Source organism: Marmota flaviventris, chromosome 4, assembly GCF_047511675.1.
Source record: "Marmota flaviventris isolate mMarFla1 chromosome 4, mMarFla1.hap1, whole genome shotgun sequence".
Classification (NCBI taxonomy): Eukaryota; Metazoa; Chordata; class Mammalia; order Rodentia; family Sciuridae; genus Marmota; species Marmota flaviventris.
Window position 1 is genome coordinate 50844707 of NC_092501.1, and position 27968 is coordinate 50872674.

Consider the following 27968-nt stretch of genomic DNA (forward strand, 5'->3'; position numbering starts at 1 on the left):
CAATCAGAAGCCACTTGTCAAAAGAAACTAACTTTATTTTTAGAACCAAACACACCAAACAAACCAGCCTCTCGGGAAAAACCCTCAGAGCCTCAACTGCCACCACCGGCTTTCCACAAGCCTGTCTCTCCCCCCCACTAGCTTCTTTCCACCTCCCACAATCCTCCTGCTCTTGAGGCCGATTGGCTGGGTCACGTGGGCAGAGCCAAAAAGTCCCCCAATGAGCAGCTCCGTGGTCTGAAAGGGCAGGGAAACAGTCCAATGAGCATCACTGCAGAGGAGCCAATCAGCTAGATGTTGCTGGGGCCTAGGAGCCAATCAGCTAGATGTTGCTGGGGCCGCTGTGAGCCAATCATCAGCCGGCAGCTGGATTGCTGGCAGCTGGAAGTTTGCTGGGGCCCCTTCGGCTGTGGCTCTCAACAGTTGGTCAAGAAGAGAATGTCAACATATTTATTCCGTTATTTTAGTGTTATAAATCCAGAGCGAATATATACTCTGCAAAGCCTTTTTAGCAGTAAAAAACACCTAGATACCTGAGAAAGTATTTAAGATACTTGGTTAAGTGCATTGGTAAGCTTGGAAGAAAGTAAAGGATATTCCCAAAGACAAACTGAACAAAGACACCTAGAGACCAAAATTATATGGTTAACAGGAGACAGAAAAGCTGATGCCAGAGGCACGTACCTTCAAGAACCCAGATTACCAGCTCAGGGAGAGGATCTGCCACAATGTGAGCTGCTGCACCTGAACCGCCAGTATCACACCTAAATCTCCAGAAGAATTACACCTTCAGTGAAGGAAAGAGTGGGTTTAAAAACAATCTATCCTGGCTGGGGTGGTATGGGACGCTGCTTCTAGAAGTATAGGCCTACCCTCACATGAATCTGCGTTTTGAATTTTTACTACTCTGGAAAAGAACAGAGTGTTCAGCTAGGTGGTATTCCTTGCTGTGTCAGAAACAAATTCATATCCTGTCTAGAGAGAGACAATCCTCATTGGAGCACTTAAGCTATAAATATTTTTTAAAAATCACTAACTGGTAATAAATAAGACACTGTTGGTAGGACTAAAGCAATTGACAGATATCCCCAGGATTTTACATACTAAAATTTATCAGATACATAATATAAAATACTTACATAGTACTTAGAGAATGGGACAAAAGAAACTATAAGAAGGAATTTTTATACTTAAAAAATAAGGGAAGTTTCAAATTAAAAAATAATTGAGAATTAAATTGTAATGGCTAAGTTCAAAACAGAATAGAGACAGATGAAGTGAATTCATATGAATTCTGAACCAATAGATCTGAAGCAATTACATGAACGCATTTTCAGACAGGAAAATAAACAAAAGAAACCAGGCATGGTGGTGTGTGTCTGTAGTCCCAGCTACTTGAAGCTGAGGCAGGAGGATCACTTGAGCCCAGAAATTCCAGAGCAGCCTGAGCAACATAGTAAGACACTATCTCAAAAAAACAAGAAAGATCTAGAGAGCTTAGAGGATAGAGGATAATAATATTAAAGCAGTTTATAAAAGTTTGTGCTGCTTGCCAAGTACTCTTGATTTAAGATTAATACATGTTAGTCTCTTTTTACTTCTTTTATATATTCGGCTTTAAAGTATAGCATTACCAATCTTAATTTAATCTTTATTATAATGACAGAATTCTAAGGAATGTGCCTCATGTATCCACAGCATTCTTGATCACCATTATGAAACAAGGGTTGATTTTTTAAAAATATTTTTAGTTGTAGATGGACACAATACCTTTATTTTGTTTATTTAGTTTTATGTGGTGCTGGGGATCAAACCCAGGGCCTCGCACATGCTAGGCAAGCACTCTACCACTGAGCTACAACCCCAGCCTGGTAGATTCTTTTTCACAGAAAACAGTCTATATTTTATAAAAACCCTCTACTGGCTTAATCCCCAAATCTTGGGCCTTTTTTCTATCAAGACATGTAAAGCCTGTTTTCCTTCTATTTTCAGTTTTCAAAGATATGAAGGTTTTTGATGGTGTAGAAAACTATACAGTTAAATCCTTGAATTACAAAACTAAGTTGTATGTTTTTAACTTTTTATTTTTAATTATTAATTCATGGGAAGTAGTAAACATACATTCAGGGAGGTCCCATGCACCCCTCATCCATCCTCCCCCAATGTTAATATCTTGCATAACTTTAGTATTGTCAAATATCCAAACCTGGAATTTGGCATTAACACATCCACCAAGAGTATGCATATTATACCAATTATGTGCACTTGTTTCTGTGTGGCTCTATGCAGTTTTAGCACATGGTGTAGCTTTATGCAATTACTACCACAGTCAAGATGCATCACTGTAGCGTCACAGCAGTGTTCCCTTGCAGTACTGCTCTAAAGCTACATAGAAACTTTCTAGTGGGGTTGGGAGGGGGAGCAAGGGAGGATTAGACGAACTCTAGATAGGGCAAGGGGAAGGGAGGGGCCATGGGTGTAGGAAAGATGGTGGAATGAGATGGACATCATTACCCTAAGTACATGTATGAAGACATGAATGGTGTGAGTATACTTTGTATACAACCAGAGATATGAAAAATTGTGCTCTATATGTATAATATGAACTGTAATGCATTGTCATATATAACAAATTAGAATAAAAAATTTAAAAAAACTTTAAAAAAGAAACTTCCTCCTCCCATCCCTAACTGCTGGTGACCAATAATCTGTTCCATTTCAGTTAGTTCATAAATGTTATATTAATGGAACCATACAGTATGTATCCTTTTGAGATTGTGTTTGTTTACCAAGCATAAAATTTCCTCGAGGCACACATCAACAGTGAGTTTTTTATTGCTTGGTAGTATTCCATAGCATAGATGCACCTCAGTTTACCAATTCACAAATCAAAAAACATTCGGATTGTTTTCAATTTTGGGTTATTACAAACAACGGTATACAAATTTGTGTGAAAGATACATTTTTATAAATGCCAAGAGATTTTTATGTATTTTAATTTAGATTTAAGTAGATAGATATGAAGTCTTCAATCTCATTATTGTTGACTATCCAAAAGAAAGACAATCAGAATTGCAATAAGTATTTGAGGAGGTTATAAGCTGAAAATTAATCTCCGTGTAAATTTTTTATCCATAGAGAATATACTTCATGAATGTAGCTATGAGGTGGCTGTAATGTCTTTTAAATAATCTATAGTCATTTAATGCTGGCTACTATTGTTTAGGCTAACAAATCTGTTTTTATCCCGCTAATGATGGAAGTACCAGTCTCAACAGATATTTAAGCAGCTATTGTGTATGCTTATGGACATTATAAGGGAACAATTTGGCTTATCATTCAGCTTATTACTACTGATGTTTAGTTATTATTAGAGTATTTGCATTATTGAATTTTATATCATTGAATTCATTGTTGCATTCACAGAAAGATGAGCCAGATGCTTTCAAAGAGCTGGGGACAGGAAACAGAATTGCTACATGGCTGTTTTATGTAAGTTATGGCTAAATTTAAGTTGGGATTTGATCACATAATATTTAGATGTACTCAACTAAGATTGTTCAGCATTATTCCTATTTAACATCCTAGTTTACAGTTAACTTAGTTTGTAATATAGAAGTTCAGTGTAGAAATTTGAAAAACTTTAAATTTAGTTAATATTCAAATATTAATGATTAATAGAATTGTTTTGTGATGTATAATTAATATATGTAAAAGCCCATATATTCACATATTTTAGTAAACTTTTCTAAATTAGAATTTTTATTGAAGTATCATGTCAGAAGAATATACATATTAAGTATATATCTTGGTAATTTTGCACAAAGTAAACACATCTGGTAACTGGTACCCAGATCAAATAGGGCTTTTGGAGTACTGCAATGTGCTATCAGCAGTAAACAACTCTGACATTGTTAGTTTCAAAACACCGATCTTTTTAAAAACTTTATATAGACATAAATGTAAAATGAAATTGGTATGTGTGATGTTGAGGTTTAAACCCATTAAGTTTCAGTCATATTCTACTTTTCTATTGTTGCATAACAAATCACCCCAAAACTAAGTGGTTTAAAATAACAGTCCTTTTGGAGCTTGAGTTGTAGCTCAGTGGTAGAGCTGTTGCCTCACATGTGTGAGGCACTGGGTTCAATTCTCAGCAACGCATATAAATAAATGAACAAAATAAATGTCCAAAGTCTAAAAAAAATTTTTTTAAAAATAACAGTCCTTTTAATATTATCTCATGGTTATGAGGTTGACTTGGCTCAATTCATGGTTCCTGCTCCAGATTTCTCACACATTTGCAGTCAGATGTTTGGTATTAGGGTCATCTTGAAGCTGAGGTTGAAACTGGCTCTTTGTACAGCATACTTCAAGTCTAGTCAATCCATGTGACCTGTGTTTCCTCACAGCATAGTGTCTGGATTGCAAGACCAAGCATCCCAAAAGAACAATGCAAAAGTACAAGGCATTTTTATAACCTACCCTCAATGTCCTTCAGTGTAATAAGTGTAATTTTTGCTCTTTATTATATTAATTAAAGCAATCATAAAGCTCTGCCCAGCTTCAAGATGAGGGAATATAAGTTCGACCACCTGAGATGAGTGTCAGTGTCATATAAAAAGAGAATGTATGGGCTGTGGGTGTAACTCACTAGTAGCATGGTTGTGGATTAGCATGCATGAGACCCAAGGCTCAATCTTGGATCTCATGCATGCTAATCCACAACATTAGCATGCATGAGACCCAAAACAACAAAAAAATGTAGAATGAAGCATACTGTGATGAATACATCCATATTTGGAATACAATACATATTTGGAAAATATAATTTGCTACAAGGCTATGACCTTTAATTTTAAAGATGTATTTTATAACTAGACTTAGTTTTGCTTATTTCATTATTTCCATCTCTTACCCTTATTAGACTTTTATAGAATTATCTTTGCTATCTGTGGTATCTTGCTCCCTATCAATATCTGTCTTTGCTCAGTCTATTTTCTTCCTCTCTCCCTGCCTCCATTCCACCTTCTCACCCTCTTATCCTCCCCTCTCTCCTGTCTTCCGAATTGCATCTCCCTCACAACTCCATCTAGTTTCTGAAAGGAGGTAAGGTACATTACTAAGTTTCATATAAAATAAAGTGAAAGAAATGTCACCTAGGAAAAACCAGAAGAGAAACTGGTACAGTGTATAATTTTATGCTGTGAAAGCTTACATACTTTCTAGAAGTGAGTTCTCCATAGAGGTTGTACCAAATCGTCCTACCTCTAAGTGTGATACATTTGTCAGACTTACTTGATCTGTATATCTTCCACTCACCAAATTGGCAGTTATTTAATTTTGTATTTCTCTTAGAAAGGTTTATTTAGGATCTTACATATTTTCAGAGGTTTTAGAGCCATTTGTGTTTCCTTAGTTTCTGGGTTTGTTTCTCATATGTCTTTGCTTTATGAATATTGATGTTATATTATTTGGTCTATTAGATTATGTTAGATTATTGTTTTTTCCTTCTTAATGTATACACTCTTCGTATTTTTCTAAAATAGTTGAATAGCATTTGATTAGTATTCATTTCTTATATTTAAATACTATTTCCAGGTGAGCCACATTGCATTTATATTTATTTTTCCTATCATGCATAACATTTAAATATCTCCAAGGTTGATTTTCTCATTGCTTAAGAGATAAGAATGAATGTATAATAATGAAGAGCTTGTGAAATACCCTTCATTAATACTTTTTTCCTTGATTTAGTCTGTCTGATGTGAGATCATACTTTGTATTTTGGGGGTGGCAATATTACCCCCCAAAATCTTATCTTTGTATTTATAAGTCTTATTTTAGATAAGCTGATATTACACATAGACTTTTGTTATCACAAAGCAAAACCTAATGTGTTGTGTTGCTTTTAATTTTTTTTAATATTTATTTTTTAGGTGTAGATGGACACAACACAATGCCTTTTATTTTTATGTGGTGCTGAGGATCGAACTTGGGTCCCGCCTGTGCTAGGCGAGCGCTCTACCGCTGAGCCACAATCCCAGCCCCTGTTGTGTTGCTTTAAAAAAAATTCATGATATGATCTATACTTACTTTACCTTATTTTGGTGCATGTGCTTGTTAATTTGAAATGTTTGTTTTTAATTTTTTGTTTCCTTCATGACTAACTTAATATAACCCTTTCATTTTTAACATAATTGGTTACCTAGCATGAGAACGATAAAGCTGATTTCTTTGTTTAAATTTTATTTAAAGAAATATTTGTTGAGTACCTACAGTTCTTGAGTTACTATTCTAGAAGCTAAAGATCAGAAGTGCAAAACAAATGACATTCTTGTCTCCATGGAGATTACATGTTATTTATTTAACACAATACCTTGATTTCACTTATTTATTTTTATGTGGTGTTGAGGATCGAACCCAGGGGCTCACACATTTGAGGTGAGCGCTCAACCGATGAGCCACAACCCCAGCCCAAGAGATTACATGTTAATGCAATAAAATAGATGTTTATGCCTGTTACTTGATTTATTGGTTTCAAGTCATTTCGTTTTCCCTGTTGATATAAAAGAAGTGCCTATCTCAAATTATATCCCCATCTCCCTTGCTGTTAAGCATGCTTTCGTAGTGTTTTTCTGAGTATCATGCAAAGACCAGCCATGTAAATAGGAATCTATATGTCCCTGGTGTTCTAAAGTTCAATATCACGTTTTCCTCATTGGCATGTTTTACTTTATAACACTTTTGATGATGCCCTCTTGTTTCTTGTAGATGAGTGATGTGTCTGCAGGAGGAGCCACTGTTTTTCCTGAAGTAGGAGCTAGTGTTTGGCCCAAAAAAGTAAGCTGGGTTTGTTGTGGGAGTTTTGTTTTTGTTTGTTTTTCCCCTGAGAAGGAGATGCACTTGTATTTCATGGTCTGATTGTTAAATTTTTAAAGGTAGTATCCTTTAAGGGATATATTATCTCTAGATTTATGGCACAAATTACCGTGAGATGAGTAACAACCAGGGATTGGTATTTAAAAGTTCTTATCCCTAACATTGGTTTTCAGACATTTTTTTCCTCTTCACATTGCTATGACTAGATTCATTATCTTTGTTTTAGCAAATACTCTCGTCAAGAAGCTTTGTGTTATTAACTTTTTTAAATAATCAAGGAAAGTTTCTGAAGTGATTTTATCACTTTCAGAATTAAATTAGGGGGAAGTATAATGCTTCCCCAGAGGATAACAAATATTTAACTATAGAAAGTGATAATGTAGGGCTGGGGTTGTCGTAGAGTGCTTGACTAGCACAGCGTGAGGCACTGGGTTCAATCCTCAGCACCACATGAAAATAAAGGGAAAAGAAATGTTTATTAAAAAACAAACCAAAAAAAAAAAAAAAAAAAAAGAGCCCAGCTATGTTGAACACCTGTAATCTCAAAAAATTTTTTTTAAAAAAAGTTATAACCTGGCATTTTTAAAAATTTATTTTTAGCTATAGTTGAACACAATACCTTTATATTATTTATTTATTATGTGGTGCTGAGGATCGAACCCAGGCCCTTGCACATGCTAGGCAAACGCTCTACCACTGAGCCTCAACCTCAGCTAACCTGGCATTTTATTTGGGGATAATTTTGAATTGTTTCCCACAGGGAACTGCTGTTTTCTGGTATAATCTGTTCGCCAGTGGAGAAGGAGATTATAGTACACGGCATGCAGCCTGTCCAGTGCTAGTTGGAAACAAATGGGGTAAATATTTCTTGTATTCCATGAAAAGAACGTCTTATTTCAAAACTCGTAATCTACACCTTAAAACAAAAGCACTTCCTGCCATAGATTTGCTTCATATGACTAACATTGATTGTATGGGATTCAACCAAGGAAGTCCCTGATCTTTATATAAATTTTCATTTTTTCAGATCAGAATTTTGATGACAGATATTTTTAACTGCATTTCCACCTGTTCTTATAAGAAACATTGACTCAAAGGTGATAAAACATCTTCCCCTCGGAGGCTTAGAGTTTGATTTATGAATTCTTAGTATAGAATCTCAAGCAGTATCATGCAGTACACACTAATACAAAGGGAGTCATATCTTGTTTATAACCTAAGTTTGGGGAAGCCTTCTGCAGGCTCTTTTCCTCTAAATTGGCAATGGTGAATCGAGAGCCTGAATTAAAGCAGCAGCAGAAGGGTTAGGGAACAAATAAAAGATTCAAGAGATAAGAAATCCAGAGCTGGGTGTGGTAGCGTGTACTTGCAATCTCAGCAACTTGGGAGGTTGAGGCAGGAGGATTGCAAGATCAAGGCCAGCCTGGACAACTTAGCAGAACCCCATCTTAAAAAGTAAAAAGGGCTGGGAATGTGGCTCAGTACGTAAGCACTCCTGAGTTGTCTCTGGTACCAAAATAAAAATAAGTGACAGTTTGATGAATAGCAGTCAGATTCAAGGGATAGTAAAAAAGCAGTTAAGAAATAAGGTATGTAGTTTATGATACTGGAGATGAAGGAGGAAAAAAAATTTTTTTTAAATATTTTTTTAGTTGTCATGGACCTTCATTTTATTTATATATGGTGCTGAGAATTGAACCCAGAGCCTCACACATGCTAGGCAAGCACTCTACCACTGAGCCACAACCCCACTCCGAAGGATAACATTTTAAAAAATATATCCCAAAGAAATTAATTATCTAGGAACCAAGGAAAATTAATGAGCACATAATAATAGTAATTGATCAGAGTTGCTCTTCTATATGGGAGAGTTTACATTCATTTTTATTTTGGATGTCATATTTAGAGCAGGGCATTGTTTTACCTTTCAATCTGAATCCTATTTGTACTCATTTCAAGCCTCATTTTGGAAGCTTTAGGAAACGCACATAGACTCAAATGTATATACACATACAAGTACATAACAAAATCATATATTTCCAGGCCCAGTGTTTAAAGTAATGTCTGCCTTTATCTGGTTTTGGTCTTGAACTCCTAGTCCTTGTTGAAACTTTGTTACAGACTAGCATTTAGAAGGGAAGAAAATTAATTTTTTTTTTTTCCTCCTCACAGTATCCAATAAATGGCTTCATGAACGTGGACAAGAATTTCGAAGACCATGTACCTTGTCAGAATTGGAATGACAAATAGGCTTCCCTTTCCATTCCTATTGTTGTACTCTAATTAGTGTCTGATACAGTTCCTAGTCCTAACCTTTGAGAGTTTACAATTGACTAACACTCCATGATTGATTCAGTCATGAACCTCATCCCGTGTTTCATCTGTGGACAATCACTTTGTGGGTTTTTTCCTTTTAAAATAGTAAATCACCACATTGCATAGAACTTTAAAGTTCAGTTGATACCACAGGAAATGAGGCAAAGTTAAAAATGAAGAATTTTATATTTTAAAGAATTTTTTTGGCAGGATAAAATATAATTGTGATTTTAATATTCCACTATATCTCCATTGTTGTGTAGTAGGCCAGAACAAATGCCTTACAGTGTCATACTAACCAAGTCTTCCTGTTTATTTTCTGAATCTGCTCAGACAATAGTAATAATCTAGGGCTCTGATCTGGGTTCTAGATGGTTGCCCCCTCCATACACTATTCAAAGCTGTTTTGGTTTGGGTAAGTTTTTAAAGAAAATGTATTTTGCTACTGCCCCTCTTTTCTCATAGCTCCTCTTTAGTGAATTAAATGAGTTAAAATACTTAAGTTTTTTTAACAGAAAGTCTTCCATAACACTAGGCATTTTTGTCTTTTTCATTTTTCTTAAATGACTGATTTTTTTTTCCCGGAAATTTTGTTGTTTCTTAGTGCCAGTACCTTGCATCTTATTCCTACTATAGCAGGGTGGTGATGTTGGCATTCTGATTAAATATTGTGCCTTATAAGACTGGAATTTTAAAAATGTACAGGTCCTTTCAATGAGGGAATTGATTTTTTAAAAAATACTTCTTAAAAAACCAAAATGTTTTTTAAAAATTCTGAAATGTGTTGTGACAACGACCTATTTATGATCTTAAATCTTTTTTTAAAATGTTTGTTTTCTGTGTATTTCTTATTTAAATCGAACGTCTAGTATAGCAATAGTAGTTTGATTCTAATTTATGTTACCTAATACACAAGATTTAGGTTTATAAACTCTTGGTTTTCACTCACACTGATAACACATTATTATGGGCCAAAGACTCTGAAGTTTCAGATAAATTAATCGGTCAAATGTGTTTCCATTAGGCTAGGGATTTTAGCTCAGTGGTCGAGCTCGCCTAGTATGCGCAAGGCTCCAGGTTTTATATCCCCAAAACAACAGGAAAAAAAAAGTTTGTTTTAGAGAGCTTTGCTTTGGTTAGTTTTGGGGTTATTACATTAATGGTACTTAAGGCTTTCTCCTATTCAGAAATAGGGTATGATAATAGAAAGCTGTGAACTTATGTTAATTAACCCCGACTTTTTACTTGTGGTGAATCCTGATTCTTTATCCTTTTGCATTTTGAATATGTAAGGAAGGTTTCCATTTGATTCTGTGGGGAAGTAGCTATTATTTTTACCTATGTATAAATGAAGTACAAAGTTCCTTTCTCTCAGCTACCATCTGTTCCACCCCAAGTATTTTAGACAAAAATATTAAGTCTAGCATTTTCATTTGTTTTCACTTTTTTAGGCTGAGGATGTTGGGATGTACCTCAGTGTTAGAGCACATGCTTATTAGCATAAATGATATCCAGAGTTCAATCCCCAGAACATCAACAACAAAAATTTCTAATCAAGATTGAAGTAACAAATTCAAAAGTATAGAAATAAGATGGGTATTCAAAGCATAGAAAATAAAATGTATTGCCATTATGTGTTTTAGCAAGTAAGATAACTTTCACAAGGAAGTTGCATATTCCATGACCTTACAAATTATCTCATTATATTCACCCAGAATCCCACATGGGGATTGGTAAACTCCTTTCAGAGTTAGGTCTCAATAGAACCCACCATAGTTTCATAAGTATCAGTGATTGTTCCTTCCAATGAAAAAGGAGGAAAAAAAAATAGGAAGCTTGGGGTCTAGCTGTCACAAGTTTTTTTTTTTTTTTTTTTCCTTTTTCTTTTAATGCTGACCTTTCAAGTTAATGAGCTGAACTCTCATGGAAAATGTGGAAACTGGTTTCTTCACCAACCCTAGGCCTATCCTTCAAATTTAGAAGTTTCATTGTTAACTGATGTATCCACCAGAACATCCTAAACAGCAGGATATGTGAATATGATAGCTAGGTCATTACCTAGTAAAAAAAGACCAAGGCAACTGTAGGATTCTTTGGCTAAATGAGAAATACAATGATGAAAGAAGCAATTAGCCATTTACTTCAGTAAAAATCTTACTGTGTGAAAGGGTTGTAAGCAGTAAAATATGTAATTTATTGACTAATTTTTATGTGTATATGAATGAAATCTTATTGCTGATAAAAATCTGAATATCTATACATAAGCATGTATAGATTTATATGTAAGGTGCATGCCAGGTGACTACTTATACCCAGATAATTGAATAATGAATGTATGTGCCAGACATCATGGGCTAAATAGTTGAATGGGAAAGTTATACTGTAATAATACCAAAACATCTTCATGAGTAACTGTAATCATTCGATCAAGAATAGATAATTGTGAAATAAAGATTGCAAGGAGAAAGCAGAACAGAAAAATGACATTTTAATCTGATTAGTCAGCAACATAAGAGCAAATCTCTTTCTCTTGGTAGCACCTATTTTTACTGTGTTAAGTTAGGTATTTTAGAAGGAATAATATTGGGTAAGTTAGAGAGGAGTGAATTACCAACACTAGAATATTATCAATTACCAGATCAGAATAATGTTAATTTCATATTCTTCTAATGTCTTTGAATATTATCCTACCACTCTGATGGTGTTTTGCAAAATTTAACTACAGTAGACAAGTTCTTGGTTGTTTACTTTAACTTTTGAGGGTTTTTAAGTTCATTTTCTATATAAACATCACCTTCAATTAAATCTAAATTTTGACACAGGAAGACTGATAAAATAGCCTGCTGTTGATGTTTTGTAACTTACTAAATGTACAAGCAGATATTAAGTAAAAGGAAACCGGTGGAGTGGAAACTCTGGTTTCCTCAGTAACCCTGAGCCTATCCTTTATTCTGCTTTTGGTGGCCTTCTTGAACTTCTTTTGCAGTACTATTTTATTGAAGTTAATTGTACAAAGCAAGATAATCACAGAGAAACTTGAAAACTTTCAAGGGAAAGTTTCCTAAATTATGTCATTCGATCCTTCTAATTTCCTAATAGACTTATTTTTAAAAATCTGTTTTAGGCTAAGCACCTTACAGAATTCAGAATAAAACATTTTAAATATAGAGTGACAGGCACTTTTACACTTCAGTGTTTTTCAGGAGAATTAACCTTTTCTTAGGAAAATCATTCACATAAACTCCACAAAAATCAGAATTATTACCTTATCTACTTCAAAGTCACAGTTTATCTCCATTGCAAAGTGGTTTTATATGGGTTTAGATATTATTTAAATCATATATAAGATAACTACATAATGGTTAACTTCTAACAGGTATTGATCTTATCCTTTGATGCCTTTATAATAATATTGCCATTGTCTAATCTTTATTTTTATGTGGTGCTGAGGATCAAACCTAGGTCCTCACACATGCGAGGCAAGCGCTCTACTGCTGAGCCACAACCCCAGCCCTCTAATCTTAAAAGATGAAATAATTTACATAATAATTGAACTTAGTTATGTTCTATTTTTACTTTTAAAAGGCAAAAATTACTTGAAGTTTGTGACTTCTGAAAACACCTTTTAGACTTTTACCATGAAACAGAAAAAAAAGTCCTAACTAAAAATAATCAGTGCTATCTTTCCCACATTCTCATTTTATTTCTTTAACTATGGGGAAAGTCTACGGAAAATTCAAGAAAAGCAATAATAAAAGTGCTCTGAGTGTGATTTGTAGATGAGCTACCCTGGGGTTTCTTATTTAACGTTAAGGACCTTACATCAAAATCATATTACATCAAGAACACATTTAATTCAGTTTTTTTTATTGCAAGACTTTCTAGATGAAAGCAATGTGTTATTTACATTGTGGAAAAATTCCTTATTTCAGTGAAAACCATCACGTTTAAAGTAAAATTTTTAAATTCCCAGTGTCCTCCTTGAACTAGAGAGAACCGAGCAGAACTTATTTTCAGTATTCTGACTTGTCTGGGAGTTGCCTAAAGGACTAGTCTGTCTCACCTAACTCAGAGCTTGCAGGAAGCAAGGAGGCAGCTGGGGAAAACCTGCAGGACTCTAAGCCATCACCCTGGCTGATCTCAAGGCTCAGAACATTGCCCACTCCTAGCAGAGGTTGTCCTTGGCATGAATGCAGGTTCAACCAAAAACGAAACGACAGATGAGGAAACAAACCTAACCTTCAAAGGGAGCAAGGGTGGTAGAGACCATCTGGGAAGACATAGACCTCAGAGGACTAGACAGGACTTTAATATACCTGTTTGCAGTATACCCAGAGAACTAAAGGGAAACATGGACGGACTACGGGGTGTAGGAAAATGCTACGTGAACAAAATCAGATTATCAACAAGAATATGTAAAATGGAGCTAAACAAATTCTGACACTGAAATATATAATAACCGAATTGAAAAATTCACTAGAGCAATTCAACAGCACACCAGAACTCAGGTTAAGATTGTTTATAACATTAGGATGTTACATGTAATTCCCGTGAAAACCACAATTTATACAAAAGGAAAACAAGGGAACCAAAACATGTTACTATTAAAAAAAAAAAAAAAAAAAAGTCAACACAAAGGAAGCCAATAATGGGGGGAAAAATGGGAGAAAAAGCTGTAAGACAAAACAGAGAAATCCTTCCCTAACAGTAATCTCTTTAAATTTAGTAGTGTAGATTATCCAATCAAAAAGACAGATTGGCATAAAGGATTAAAAAAAAAAAAAAAAGGATTCAACTATATGCTGTCTGTAAAATACTGTAGATTTAAAGACACAGGCTCAAAATGAAAGGATGGAAATATATATTCCCTACCAAAATCCCCAAGAGTTTTGCAGAAATACAAAAATCCCTCCTAAAATGAATAAGGAATCCCAAAGCACTTTAAATGGCCAACAATCTTGAATAGTTGTAGAAGTCTCATAATGCTTCAACATTTACTGCAAAGTTAGTCATCAAAATAGTGTGATACTGGAAGAAAGATAGAGACAACTGGAATAGAAGAACAAGCAAAAAGATAAATCCTAATTTAAAAACCAAGGGGAGGGGGGCTGGGGATGTGGCTCAAGCGGTAGCGCACTCTCCTGGCATGCACAGGGTGCTGGGGTCATCCTCAGCACCACATAAAAATAAAATAAAGATGTTGTGTCCACCAAAAACTAAATAAATATTAAAAAATTCTCTCTCTCAAAAAAAACCCAAAAAACCAAGGGGGAAAAATACTTGCAAATGGGCACATTTCTCCAAAGATAAAACACATGTGAAGGTATGCCATATCACTAGTCATTAAGGAAGTGTAAAATCAGAACTATAATACTTTACGATTACTATTTTTAAAAAATGTTAGCTAGGTGAGGAAATTGGAATTCTTGCATTTCTGGAAGGAATATAAAACAGTATAACTGCTGTGGAAAATATGAAAATCAAAACTTGATTTCCTAATCAAAAGTTAACATGATCCAGCAATTCCATTTCTGGGTAATACACACTCAGATGAAAGTACATATTATATAGTTGAGTACGAAGAAAAATCAGAGAACTACTATATACAAATCAGGTTTAAAAGATGTTATGGCAGTAGAAATAAAATGTTACTTATGTTCAAAAGAGATAATTCATAGCTTTGAGGGCCCAGTGGTGGTAAGAGATTCCATGTGGTGGTAGGTAGGTAGGGACATTGAGGGATGAAGTCCTCATGACTCAGAGGACATTCAGAATGTAGACAGGCTTTAGAAATTGAAGGGGAGATGGGGGAAAGTTGGGAAATTAACACTGATAAACATACAGAATAGAAAGAAATGGAAAATACGAAGGAAAAAAAGAAAGGACCAGATCATGAAGTTGCTGGAATCCCAGGTGAAGAAGTTTGTCTTGATTTGGTAAAGGATGGGGAAGAATGAAAGTCTATTGAAAAGGGATGGGAGGGACAGAGGGCCCTTATGGCAACTCATAAACTTAATTTAGAGAAAAGGCAGTCACAGGAGAGCTAGTTGTAGAACTCTGCATTCTAAAAGTTAAAAACTACCCTGCTGAGGAACACTTGTGGGTATTGTAATTATGTGAAGGAGAGAAATACTACAGAGGTCACCCTTTCCCCAGGGGCCTCTATACACATAGTCAATCTTTTAAATAAACATTAAATAGCCTTTCCTCCCTTCTATCATCATTCATGGCCTACAAAGGGAATGCATGTTAGTCCTTTTACCCACATCAAGGGGAGTCCATGTTTTCAGTCTCTCCACATCAGCCCTGGGCTGCTTTGTGGTAGTTTCAGATTTAATGTGCAGCTCAGAGTCATTAAATACACATCCAGGTCCCAGCTTTGATTTGGATTCTCCAAAACTTGGATTTATGGTGAAACTAGAGATCACATATTTCTCTAGGACCTCCAGTAATTCCTTGAGGGTTACCTGTTACAGCATTTGCCTTAGACGTCAATCACAGCTCCCAGTGGCCCATTGCATATGAAGCTCCCAGGCCAGAAATTATTGGAATAAAGCCTGGCAATCAAGTGGGTTTGTTCAGAGCACCTACCTTGTTCCCAACCCCTTGCTAATGTTCCCAATCCCTTGCTAACTGTGATGCAAGGAGGGGTGTGACAAGGCTGAGAGAACATGTCTGCCTTAGTAGAGAAAACATGGATACACAGAAGGTCTAAATAAAACAAAAGTTAGCAATAAAACTAAAATGAGTGTCCTAGTTTGGGTTTCCCCAAAAGCAGTCCCTGGGGAGGAGGGTTTGGCTGCCAGTAGTATACTTGTGAGGTGGCCTGAGTAGAGGGAAAGAGGGGAAGAAGACAGGAAAAGGAGGAAGACAACAAAATGGTGTGTTACTTCTGTGGGCACCTGGACCTTAATTCAGCAGGGGACTGTCAGTAACAATATAAAACAAATACATCCCAGAATTCTCTCTCTGCTCATGGCAAAGGTTTTTATACACCAGCTGCCATCATGCATTTGGTAGGACTGCCCCAGGGTCATTTCTCCCTGAGGTACTTCCACCCATCTGTACCAAGAGAGAGCAGAGGCGGCTCAGCAATCAGAGAAAGCCTTTAGGCAAAACTATTACTGTGCTGGTAGCTGGGACAATCCTGTTCTGCAGGACTGAACAGTATGAGCATAGCAGGAGTCACTGACAGCTGCTGCTCCCCCGATGAGGCAAACCAAGGCTTACAGGAATTAGGCGACCTTCGACAGTAGGGCTGGACCAGCACCAACAAAGTAGGAGCAATAGTATCCAGTCCGGATTAAGGGAATGGCATTGGAATTAGGCAGTCCTAAATTTGAGTCCTGGTTTAACCATTCACAATCTAACCTTGGACAAATTGTGCAGCCTGCTTTTATTACCTTCATATGTACAGTGGTAATAGTACCAGGGCAGGCATACAATAAATGCTCAATAGGTGATGGTCACTGTTAGAGTTAAGCTAAATTTTATACAAGAATAAGTTAAACTGAGCCATGAAGGTCAGATTTGACCAGGCAGAGGAAGGCTTTCCAGAAGAGAAATTTTGTGATTAAAGACTGTTGAGGCTAGAACTGCAGCTCACTGGTTGAAAGCTTGCCTGGACTGTGCAAGGCTCTAGGCTCCATCCCCAGCACAGGGGAGGGTGGAGTGGTGAGTAAATAGAGTATGCTGTGCTTCCTATTCCCTGACTGGCTTCCTTCTCTGCCATGTATGTAGGGCTTTCCGGGTAGGACCCATGTGAGGCTATCTTCTCCATCTACCTTAACCTCTGGATTCATATGGTCACTTCATCCTGCCTCTCCGTTTGCCCATTTTCCATCTTCTAGCAGGCTTGCAAAGTCACAGTAAGGGTTACTGCATACAGCATAGAGTAACATCCTGAATATAACAGGTACACAAGCACACACAAACACATGCGTGCACACATACACACCTGGCCCTGGAAAACTGTGGGAATGGGAGGGAGCAGAGAGATTCGCATCTTATGCCCTAGAAACAGCTTTGACTCAGTCAGTCATACTAGGCTAACATATAACAAAACCATGTTGCTCAGATCTCCAGGGATTTAGTCTTAGAAGTGAACTTGCTTTATGAAGATACAATGATACTTGAGTTGAAGCTTCCCCAAACCTTAAGTGGTCAGATTCTCTATTATAAACTTGGTTTAAAAAATAAGTATTTTAGAGTTGTGTTTGCAGCTGCTGAGGTGTTGCCATCACGAATGCCAATGCCACCTCTAGCTTACTGAGCTCAGCAGAAGAGAGGAGATCTCTTTATCAGGGCTCTGACAAAGCCAACTGTCCACAAGTCAACCAGTGGTTAAAACGCCCAGGGTGCAACTGACTGCAGATGGTGCTCACAAAGAGCGCCCTCTGCTGGAAAGACGAAGAAACCTCACCATTCCACTCCTGGTACTGAGGCGCTTCCTGACATCAGAGTTCCTCTGTACAGACTCACACTCTCCCCTTCCAGTGTATGGTGTAAGAAATTACTCAGACTTCAAAATAGATCGGCCCTTCCAAAGCACAGCTATCAGTGCTTTGCAGGAGGCAACTGAATCCTACCTGGTTGACTATTTTTGAAGACACCAACCTATGTGCTATCCATGCCAAATCTGTAACAATTAGGACAAAAAAAAAAAAGCATGCTACATACATGGAGAACATGCTTTAAAATCCACTATGATGGAAAACATTTCATTCTGGTGAAAAATATTCTTTCCCTCTTTTTCCTGTTTGGTAGTTCTGAATGTTAGGTCTCCCCTCCCACTCCACGAGGTCAAAAGTATGATTTCAAGCAGAAAAATAGGGAACAGAAATCAATTGGCAATTTTTCCAATTGATTTTTTTATTTGTGCATAAATTTTAATATAAATTTGAGGATACAAAGCATTAATGCAAATGTTTTAGTAAACAAGTTTTAGCAATTTATAACAATTAGAAATAAAAAAAAATTCCATTGTCCATAAGTTTAACTGGTGATTTAACCCAGGGTCATTTTACCCCTGAGCCATTTATTCAATCATTTTTGTTTTTTATTTTGAGACAGAGTCTTGCTAAGTTGCTTAAAGCGTCACTAAGCTGTTGAGGTTGGCCTTGAACTTATCCTCCTGCCTCAACCTCCCAAATCACTGGGATACAGGTGTGTACCCCCGAGACTGGCCTATACAATGAATTTTTTTAAAAAGTAAATAGGTTGTGAATATAGCTCACTTGCCTAGCATGCATAGGCCCTGGGTTCGATCCCCAGTACAGCAGGAAAAAAAAAAAAAATCTTACTGATGGCAACTAACTGGAGTTTGTAGCATTTTTTATCATATAGTAGATCCCTTCATTCACTATGCTTTCTAATCAAGTTGTCCTACATGCAAATACATGGGTTTTTTAAACTTTATTTTTTAATGTGGTGCTGAGGATTGAACCCAGTGCCTCACACGTGCTAGGCAAGTGCTCTACCACTGACCCCAGCCCTAGCCCAAGTACCTGTTAGCTGTCTTCTTTACTATTTCTGTAAGTTTGTTACTCAAATACATTAAACAGTAAACTCTTTTGTCCTCAACATAAGGATAAGAAATACTTCATATATTTTACTTCCACTTTAGATGTCAGTTGAAGAGATGCTGTGCTACTTCTGGTAGAGAAAGCATGTTTTGGTCCCAGTCAGGGCCAGCTTCATGGATGCCCTCCTCTCAGGAAAAAAACAGAACTTTGTTTAATGTTCTGCTATCACCGTCTTCAAGTTCTCAAAATTCTTAACTCTGAACTTACATGTTGTAAGTGCAGCCTGACGGGACAACAGAGCCTGCATGTGTGCACTGCAGACAGGACCAGATCTGTGGGCAAGCAGGAAAGCCAGTGCCAAGCAACTGGCCCAGACATTGACATGCCTCAGGTCTAGCCAGGGCTTCACAGAAATACAAGGCAGTGGGGCTAATCCTCAATATTATCATCTCAGCAGCTATCCAGGAGGCCAGAAACAGTAGGATAAGATATTTGAAGTGCTAAAAGGAAAAAAACCCCACAAACCGAGAATTCTATATCTGGCAAAACTGTCCTTCAAAAACAAGGAAAATGTTAGACATTTATGGAAAAATAAAAGCTGAGAAAATACATCACCACTCTATTTTCCCTGTAAGAAAATCTAAAAGAGAATCCTTCAGATTGCAATGAATGATACTGGACTGTAACTCAAAGCCATGTGGTGATAGAAGATCTCAGGTGAAGGTGAGTACATGGGCAAATATAAGATATATGAGATTATTATAATTTTGGTTTGTAACTTCACTTTTTATTACCTTATAGACAAATGCCTAAAAGTCATAGATCTATTCTTTGGGTATAACGTGCATAAAGATGTAACTGGTGACATTGATAAAGGGAAAGCTGATCTGGAAAGTAGTGTTTCTGTACATGAATGAAGCTATATTACCATCATTTGAATTATATTGTTATAACTTTACTATGTTATATATAGTTCCCCCAAAAAGCTATAAGGCATACATAAAACAAATAGCACAATAGCAAGAATAAATTAAATGGATTAAACACACCAATGAAAAAAGTAAAGATTGACAAAATGGGCTTTAAAAAAAAAATCCTAGTCTAGATTTTTTTTAAGTATAAACTTTTTTTTAAGTCTAAACAAAAAATAGATTGACTTCCTTAATAAAACTCCTAAAGCTCAAAAAATAAAACCAAGAATCAGTAAGAACGACAGCATCAAATTTAAAAATACAGCAAAGGAGCAATTAGAGTGAAGAGAGAACCTACAGAATGGAGAAAATCTTTGCCGGCTACTCTTCTGACAGACGATTAATAACCAGAATATATAAAGAACAACATAAAGAAAAACCCACAGGGCTGGGGATGTGGCTCAAGCAGTAGCGCACTCGCCTGGCATGCGTGCGGCCCGGGTTCGATCCTCAGCACCACATACAAACAAAGATGTTGTGTCCGCCGAAAACTAAAAAATAAATATTAAAAAAATTCTCTCTCTCTAAAAAAAAGAAAAAGAAAAACCCACAACCCCCCCCCAAAATAATAACCCACTTAATAAATGGGCACAAGATCTAAAGTGACATTTTTCAAAAAAAGAAATGCAAATGTGCCACAAATTTGAAAAAAAAATTCAACACCCTAACAATAAGGGAGATGTAAATAAAAAAATACACAAATTTAATCTCACCCCAATTAGAATGGCAATCATCAAGAATACAAATATATGATAATTGCTGGTGAGGATGTGGGTAAAAGGTATACTTAACACATGGCTGGTGGGATTGTAATCACTTTGGAAAGCAGTATGAAGATTCTTCAAAAGACTAGGAGAGAAACCATCATGTGACCCAGCTATCCCACTCCTTGGTATTTATCCCAAAGAACTAAAAATCATCATAGGATGGCAATACAAGCATACCAGTGTTTATAGAGGACAATCCACAATAGCCAAGTTATGGAACCAGCCTAGGTGCCCAGCGATAGATGAACAGACAAGAAAATGTGGTATATACACAGTGGAGTTATACTCAGCCATAAAGAATAAAATTATGACATTTTCTGGTAAATGGATTGAACTGGAGAACATCTTTCTAAGTGAAATAAGCCAGACGCAGAATGTTAAGGGCTCAATGTTTTCCCTAATATGTAGAAACTAGAAAGACAAAAGGAATAAAAAGGGGGATCTTGCAAAAACAGAATGGAGGTCAGCAGAGCGAAAGTAGGGGACACAGGGGAGAGCGGAGGGGAGGAAAATGGGAAGAAGTAGGAAATGAAGTTGACCAAATTAAGCTCTGTGCATGTACGAAGATCACAATAATTCCAATTTTATGTATAACTATAATGCACAGTCGGGAGCTGCCACACAGGAACCGAGTGCCCCTTAGCCTTGAGTGATGAGAGTGTGGAGCTGTGGCAAGCCAGCCACGGCTGTGTGTGTGTGACTAGGAGCACTGAGCGCACCAAGTGGACTGAACCCATGCTGCCCCTCTGTTTGGGGGGCCTCGCTCTGGTCTTTTCATTTGCTCTGCCAGGATCCTCACACAGCTCCTGAGATGGGCGTGGCCTCTGTAGATGTCAGTCAACCAGCTGACAGCAGACATCAGGAAGCTAGACTCAACCCCCTGAAACCTGACCTCTTACCTCATTTGAATGGCTTCTCCCCATAGAAGGGTTCAGTACAGGCTCTCACTCTCTCTTTCCATGGACCCCCCCTAAGGTCAGAGGAGCCATCACAGGACCCAAAGAAAAAAGTATTTTTCTATCTCTGGGCGATTATTTCCTGCAATCCAGTTCACCTGGAGTGACCCCGAGTGTTTAGTCACAGAACACAACAATGCACCAATTAAAAATAAATAGAAGATCAAACCCAGTGCCTCGCAGGTGCTAGGCAAGCGCTCTACCACTGAGCCACAGCCACAGCCCAGAGGAGTGAAAGGGATAGCACTGGCAATTGTAATGGAAAAAAAAAAAAAAAAAAAAAAAAAAAAAACCTGTTCTATGTATTTATGAATATGTCAGAATGAACCCCACTATTATGTATAACTACAATGCACTAAAATTTTTTAAAAAAATAAATATAGGCTGAAAATGAACAATATAAAAATACATTCCATGCAAATAAAAGAGTGGAGATGTCTATCCTAATGACAGTCAAAACAGGCTCCAGATAAGAAACTATTACCAGAGATAAAGAAGAACATCAAATATTAATAAAAGAGTCAATTCACTAAGAAGCCATAACAAGTATAGGCATATTATGTACCTCATATCAGAGCTCAGGAAAAAAAGTATCTATTAGGGGCTGGGGCAGTAGCTCAGTGGTACAGTGCTAGGCTCATATGTGTGAGGCACTGGGTTCAATCCTCAGCACCACATACAAATAAATAAATTAATTAATATAGTGTGTCTATCTACAACCAAATATATATATATAAAGTATCAATTGGCAGAATTGAAAGGAGAAAGAGTTCTACAATTGTGGAATTTAGTACCTGGATTGCAGTAATGGATAGAAGAACCAGACAGAAGATCACTAAGGAAACAGAGAACTTGAGCAACTCTATAAAACAATTAGGCCTACCAGACATGCACAGAACCCTCCACTCACTTGTGATCCTCCCGCCTCAGCCTCCCCAGCTGCTGGGATCATAGGTGTGCAGTCACTGCCGCCCCCTGACCAGCACAGGCAGCTGAACTAAGGTCGCTCGTGTGAATTTGCAGGGACACCAAATAAAACACAGTCACAATTTGCCTTTACATAAGCTTCAGGACGGTTCCCCCGGCTCTCAGCCTCAGCCTCCCCAAAAGGGAGAGCAAGAGAAAGTCAGGAGAGGCTGACGAGAGAAAAAGAACACATTCAGAAGTGAGCTTTATGGGGGGGGACTCTTGTTCTTAGAAAGTTCTATCCAAAAAAGGGCAGAAGGGGCAGGACTCAAGGGAACAGGTGGGTGTAACTCAACCCTAGGGGCACTTCCCACAAAGATGGCCTCCTTGCTATCTGAGCAGGGAGAAAAGACCTAATAACAAGTCCCGGCACTACCAGGCCAGACTACAGTGATCTTTCAGATCGCCATGGTGCATCAGGACTGGAAGGCGTGGTCACTCAATGTGGCTCCCACACACCACCACACCGTGGCTCACTTCATTTGGAGTGGAAAAGGTATTTAGTATGACTCCAGCCTTTTAAAATTTAAGTCTTGTTTTGTGGCCCAAAATCACTATAGAAACTAGAAAATACCTTGAGAGGAATAAAAACAAAAACAATACACCAAACTTATGGGAACAACAGCAGCAGAGCTAAGAGGAGTGTTTATAGCTGCACACACGTGCTCAAAAACCTGGAGACCTCTAATAAATAACCTAACTTTATACCTTAAAGAACTAGAAAAAAATTGAACTCAGAACTAGCAGGAAGAAGGAAATAGTAAAATTAGGACAGAGATTAATAGAGAATAGAAAAAATAGAGAAAAAACAAAACCAAAGTTGATTCTATAGAAATAAAATTGTCAAACCTTTGGTTAGAATGACTAAAAAAAGAAGACAAATTACTAAAATTCCAAATTTTAATAAAAAGGGTTATAGGAAACACCAACAACTGTATACAAATTTGATAACCTAGATGAAAGGTACAACTCCCCTAACACACGAGATCTACCAAGACTGAATAATGACGAAACAAATTCTGAATCTATCATTACTATGGGACTGAATCTAAAACTTTACAACAAAGAACATCCCTGGATCAGATGGCCTCACTGATAAATTTTACAAAAAATTTAAAGAGTTAACACCAATCCTTCTCAAATTCATCTCAAAAATCAAGAGGAGGGAACACTTCCTAACTTATACTAAGGGTACAGCATTACTCTAATCCCAAAGCCAAAGATATGAGAACTACCAACCCATATCCCTTATGAACATTGATGAAAATATCCCTAATAAAATACTAGCAAATCAAACTCTACCACAAATTTAAAAGGTTTATATCCCATGACCCAGGGAGATTTATTCCTGGAATACACCAATGTACTATACCATAGTCATAGAAAAAGGGAAAATAAACATGATCATTTCAATTAATACAGAAACTGCATGTGACAGATAAACACCGTTTCATGTAGCAAAAACATCTTTGATAAAGAACAAGTTGAAGGACTCGTGATTTCAAAACATACCACAAAGCTAAAGCAATCAAAACAGTATGGTGTTGGCTTAGGGATAAACAGAGAAATGGAATGGAATAAAGGGTCCACATATATACGGTCAAATGATTTTGACAAGGCTGCCAAGACGATTCAATGGTGAAAGAACAGTCTTGACAACAAATGGGAAAACTGGATATCCCTATGCAAAAAAATGAACAAGATCCCTTATATACCATACAGAAAAATTAACTCAAAATGGATCCACCCCCACACCAATTAGAATTTCTAGAAATGAAACTGGACATATTTTAACAATTTCCTAAATGTGAAACAAGACTGAGAACTATGCACAGATCTAGCCCCACTGATCAAGAGAACAGCATACTTGACTCATGAACGAGTTCTAAAAAAAAATTTGACCAACTTTTAGCACCAGGATAACCGTCTGGATTCCCAAATTGACTAACTTTTGGGGGGAATTACTGGGGATCAAACTCATGTGCACTCCACCACTGAGCCACATCCTCAGCCCTATTTTGTATTTTATTTAGAGACAGGGTCTCACCAAGTTGCTTAGCGCCTCACCATTGCTGAGGCTGGCTTTGAACTTGAGATCCTCCTGAGCCACTGGGATTACAGGCATGCGCCACCACACTCAGCCAAAACTGACTTTGAAGGTGAACGTTCATTAGCATTATTGATGAAATCGGTCTAGGGTCTCATTACTTTCAATCCTTTCTCATATATAAAGGATTTCTGACCATTTCCACAGGAAGTAAAAAGAGGCAGAGAAATTTGTGGAGGGATGAAAACATTTGGAGCCCAGGGGTTTGACGGAAAGAGATGAAGAGTGTAACTAGAATTCCTAGGATTGACGTTCTGAATTACCCTGTTCTTGTGGCTGCATTTGTTTCCAAGGTATTGAAAAAGAACCATTTTGTAAATAAATGACTCATTTTTAATCTGTTCCAACAACAATCTTTTATTTCTCTTTCAAAAATTGACTCTTGACACAAGATTAATGCATCACATTAGAAGCCAACCTTAGAATCTAGATAGAAACAAGTCAGAAAAGAAAGGAGTATTGCATATTCTGAAAAAAATTCTGAGATGTTGTAAACTTAATTCTAAGAGCCAGAGGATGAGTTTGGACAGGGGGTGAGGGGTGGGGAGAGATAAGAGAAGTTAATCAGTTTACAGCTAAGATTAAATCCAGCAAAGACTGTTTCCCTAAATGTATGTTGAAACCTTGCCTTAAATCCCATGGGGTCCACAATGCCCTGCTTACGTAAAAGCTTCCCTGTTAACCCTAGCCATTCCTGAGGCAACCATGGCTTCTTTGGGACCACTTCCTCTCCCAAAGCTCTCCCTGCTGCCTGCTGAGCTGCCCCTCCTATCTACAGCCTATGTAGGTTCAATGTAAACAACTTACACTTTCCTTCCTCAAATAGGAATACTCTTAGCTCCAGGTTTGACAGACACACGTCCCACCATGTCTCAGCCCTGCTGCGGGTAGTTGGGGAACTTGTCCCAGGACCTGGTCCTTTTGCTGGGTAACATCCATAACTGTTCAATAAACCCTTTAAATACAGAGATCCTTCCATCCAAGAGTTTGGGTTTAACAATCCTCTTACAGCAGGAATACATTTGCTTTATTCTTTACAATTCTGAGAAAAATTCCTAGTTGACAATGGAATTTATATAAGGAGAAAGCATGTTTAAATTCTCAAACTAAATAATCACTCCCTGCTTACACACTAAAAATATTATAGGTAACTCTAAAGCAACCAAGAAAATGGATCAATTCTGGGGGTCAGGGGTAGGGTTAAACATCAGAAGAGCTGTTGTTAAGATGAACTTTAATATTCCTGCCAACCCAAAAGAGCCACAATTCCAAATTATGCTCTGACCTTAATCCCAGCAATAAGTGAAACTATCATGCTATTTAAAAAAAAAAAAAAGGAACTATAAAACTCAATCAAAACAGGAAGATCTTCATGACCTTGGATTTGCTTTCTTGGATATGACTATGACATAGAAAGGACAGAAAATGAAAAGGTTGGATTTTATAAAAATTTAAAATTAAAAATTTCACATTGAAGAACACAATTGAGAGTGAAAGGCAACCCACAGAACTGGAGAAAATATTTGCACTTCATGTAACTGATAAGAAACTAATACCAGAATACATAAAGAACCTCTAAAACTTAACGACAATAACAAAAAACCCAATTTAAAAATTGGCAAAGGGGCCTGGGGTTGTGGTTCACTAGTAGAGTGCATGTGTGAGGCATTGGGATTAATTCTCAGCCCCACATAAAGGTATTGGGTCCATCTACAACTAATAAATATTTTCTAAAAAATGGGTAAAAGACCATATACTTTGCAACAAAGCAACTCTTGGCAAATACAAAAAAGTAGAGATACTACCATGCAATTTATCGGATCATAATGGAATGAAATTGGAAATCAATGACAAAATAAAAAATAAAAATTACTCCAACACCTGAAGACTAAACAATATGCTACTGAATGAACAATGAGTTGCAGAAGACATCAAAGAGGAGATTAAAAAATTCTTTGAGGTAAATGAGAACATAGACGCAACATATCGAAATCTCTGGAACACTATGAAAGCAGTACTAAAAGAAAAGTTCATTGCATGGAGTTCATTCCTTAAAAGAAGAAAAAGTCAAACAAATGACCTCACTTTACATCTCAAAGCCCTTGAAAAAGAAGAACAAATCAACAGCCAAAGCAGTGAAAGGCAAGAAATAATTAAAATTATAGCTGAAATCAATGAAATACAAACAATTGAAAAAATTGACAAAACAAAAAGTTGGTTCTTTGAAAAAAATAAATAAAATTGACAGAACCTTAGCTACTGCTAACCAAGAGAAGGAGAGAGAGAATATCACAACAGACACTACAGAAATACAGAGGATAATTAGAAGTTATTTTGAAAACTTATACTCCAATAAAATAGAAAATATTGAAGGCATCAACAAATTTCTTAAGTCATACGATTTTCCCATATTGAATCAGGAAGTATACACAATTAAAACAGAGAAATATAAAGTGATGAAATAGAAGACACCATCAGAAGCTTACCAACCAAGAAAAGCCCAGGACCAGTCGGATACACAGACGAATTCTACAAGACCTTTAAAGAAGAACTAATCCCAATACTCTTCAATTTATTTCAGGAAATTGAAAAACAGGGAGCACTTCCAAATTCATTCTATGAGGCCAATATCACCCTGATTCCAAAACCAGGCAAAGACACATCAAAGAAAGAAAACTTTAGACCAATATCTCTAATGAACATAGATGCAAAAATTCTCAATAAAATTCTGGCAAATCAAATACAAAAACATATCAAAAAGATTATGCCCCATGATCAAGTGGGATTCATCCCAGGGATGCAAAGTTGGTTCAGCATATGAAAATCAATCAATGTAATTCATCACATCAATAAACTCAAGGTAAGAATCATATGATCATCTCAAAAGACACAGAAAAAGCTGTATTTTGACAAAATACAGCACCCCTTTATGTTCAAAACACTAGAAAAACTAGGGATAACAGAAACATATCTCAACATCGTAAAGGCTATCTACACTAAGCCCCAGGCCAACATCATTCTAAATGGAGAAAAACTAAAGGCATTCCCTCTAAAAACTGGAACAAGACAGGGATGCCTTCTTTCACCACTTCTATTTAACATAGTTCTTGAAACACTGACCAGAGCAATTAGGGAGAAGAAAGAAATTAAAGGGATATGTATAGGAAAAGAAAAACTTAAATTGGCATTATTTGCTGACAATATGATTATATACCTACAAGATCCAAAAAGCTCCACCAGAAAACTTCTAGAACTAATAAATGAATTCAGCAAAGTAGCAGGTTATAAAATAAATACCCATAAATCAAAGGCATTTCTGTATATCAGTGACAAATCCTCTGAGAGGGAAATGAGGAAAACTACCCCATTTAAATAGCCTCAAAAAAAAAAAAAAAAAAACCACTTGGGAATCAACTTAATTAAAGAAGTGAAAGGACTATACAATGAAAACTACAGAACCCTACAAAAAGAAATCAAAG

At 36.8% G+C, this 27968-nt stretch overlaps 1 protein-coding gene across 2 annotated transcripts in view; it reads left to right on the top strand.

Annotated features, from left to right (window-relative positions):
• Positions 1-11365, top strand: part of P4ha1 (prolyl 4-hydroxylase subunit alpha 1) — a 67673-nt gene extending 56308 nt beyond the window's left edge. For both annotated transcript variants that reach the window (XM_071611181.1, XM_027931225.2), the window contains exons 12-15: positions 3427-3492; positions 6775-6843; positions 7643-7739; positions 9055-11365. In XM_071611181.1, the coding sequence (XP_071467282.1) occupies positions 3427-3492; positions 6775-6843; positions 7643-7739; positions 9055-9125 (303 nt within the window). In that variant the 3' untranslated portion in view covers positions 9126-11365. The remainder of the gene's footprint in view (positions 1-3426; positions 3493-6774; positions 6844-7642; positions 7740-9054) is intronic.
• Positions 11366-27968: the final 16603 nt, after the last annotated feature.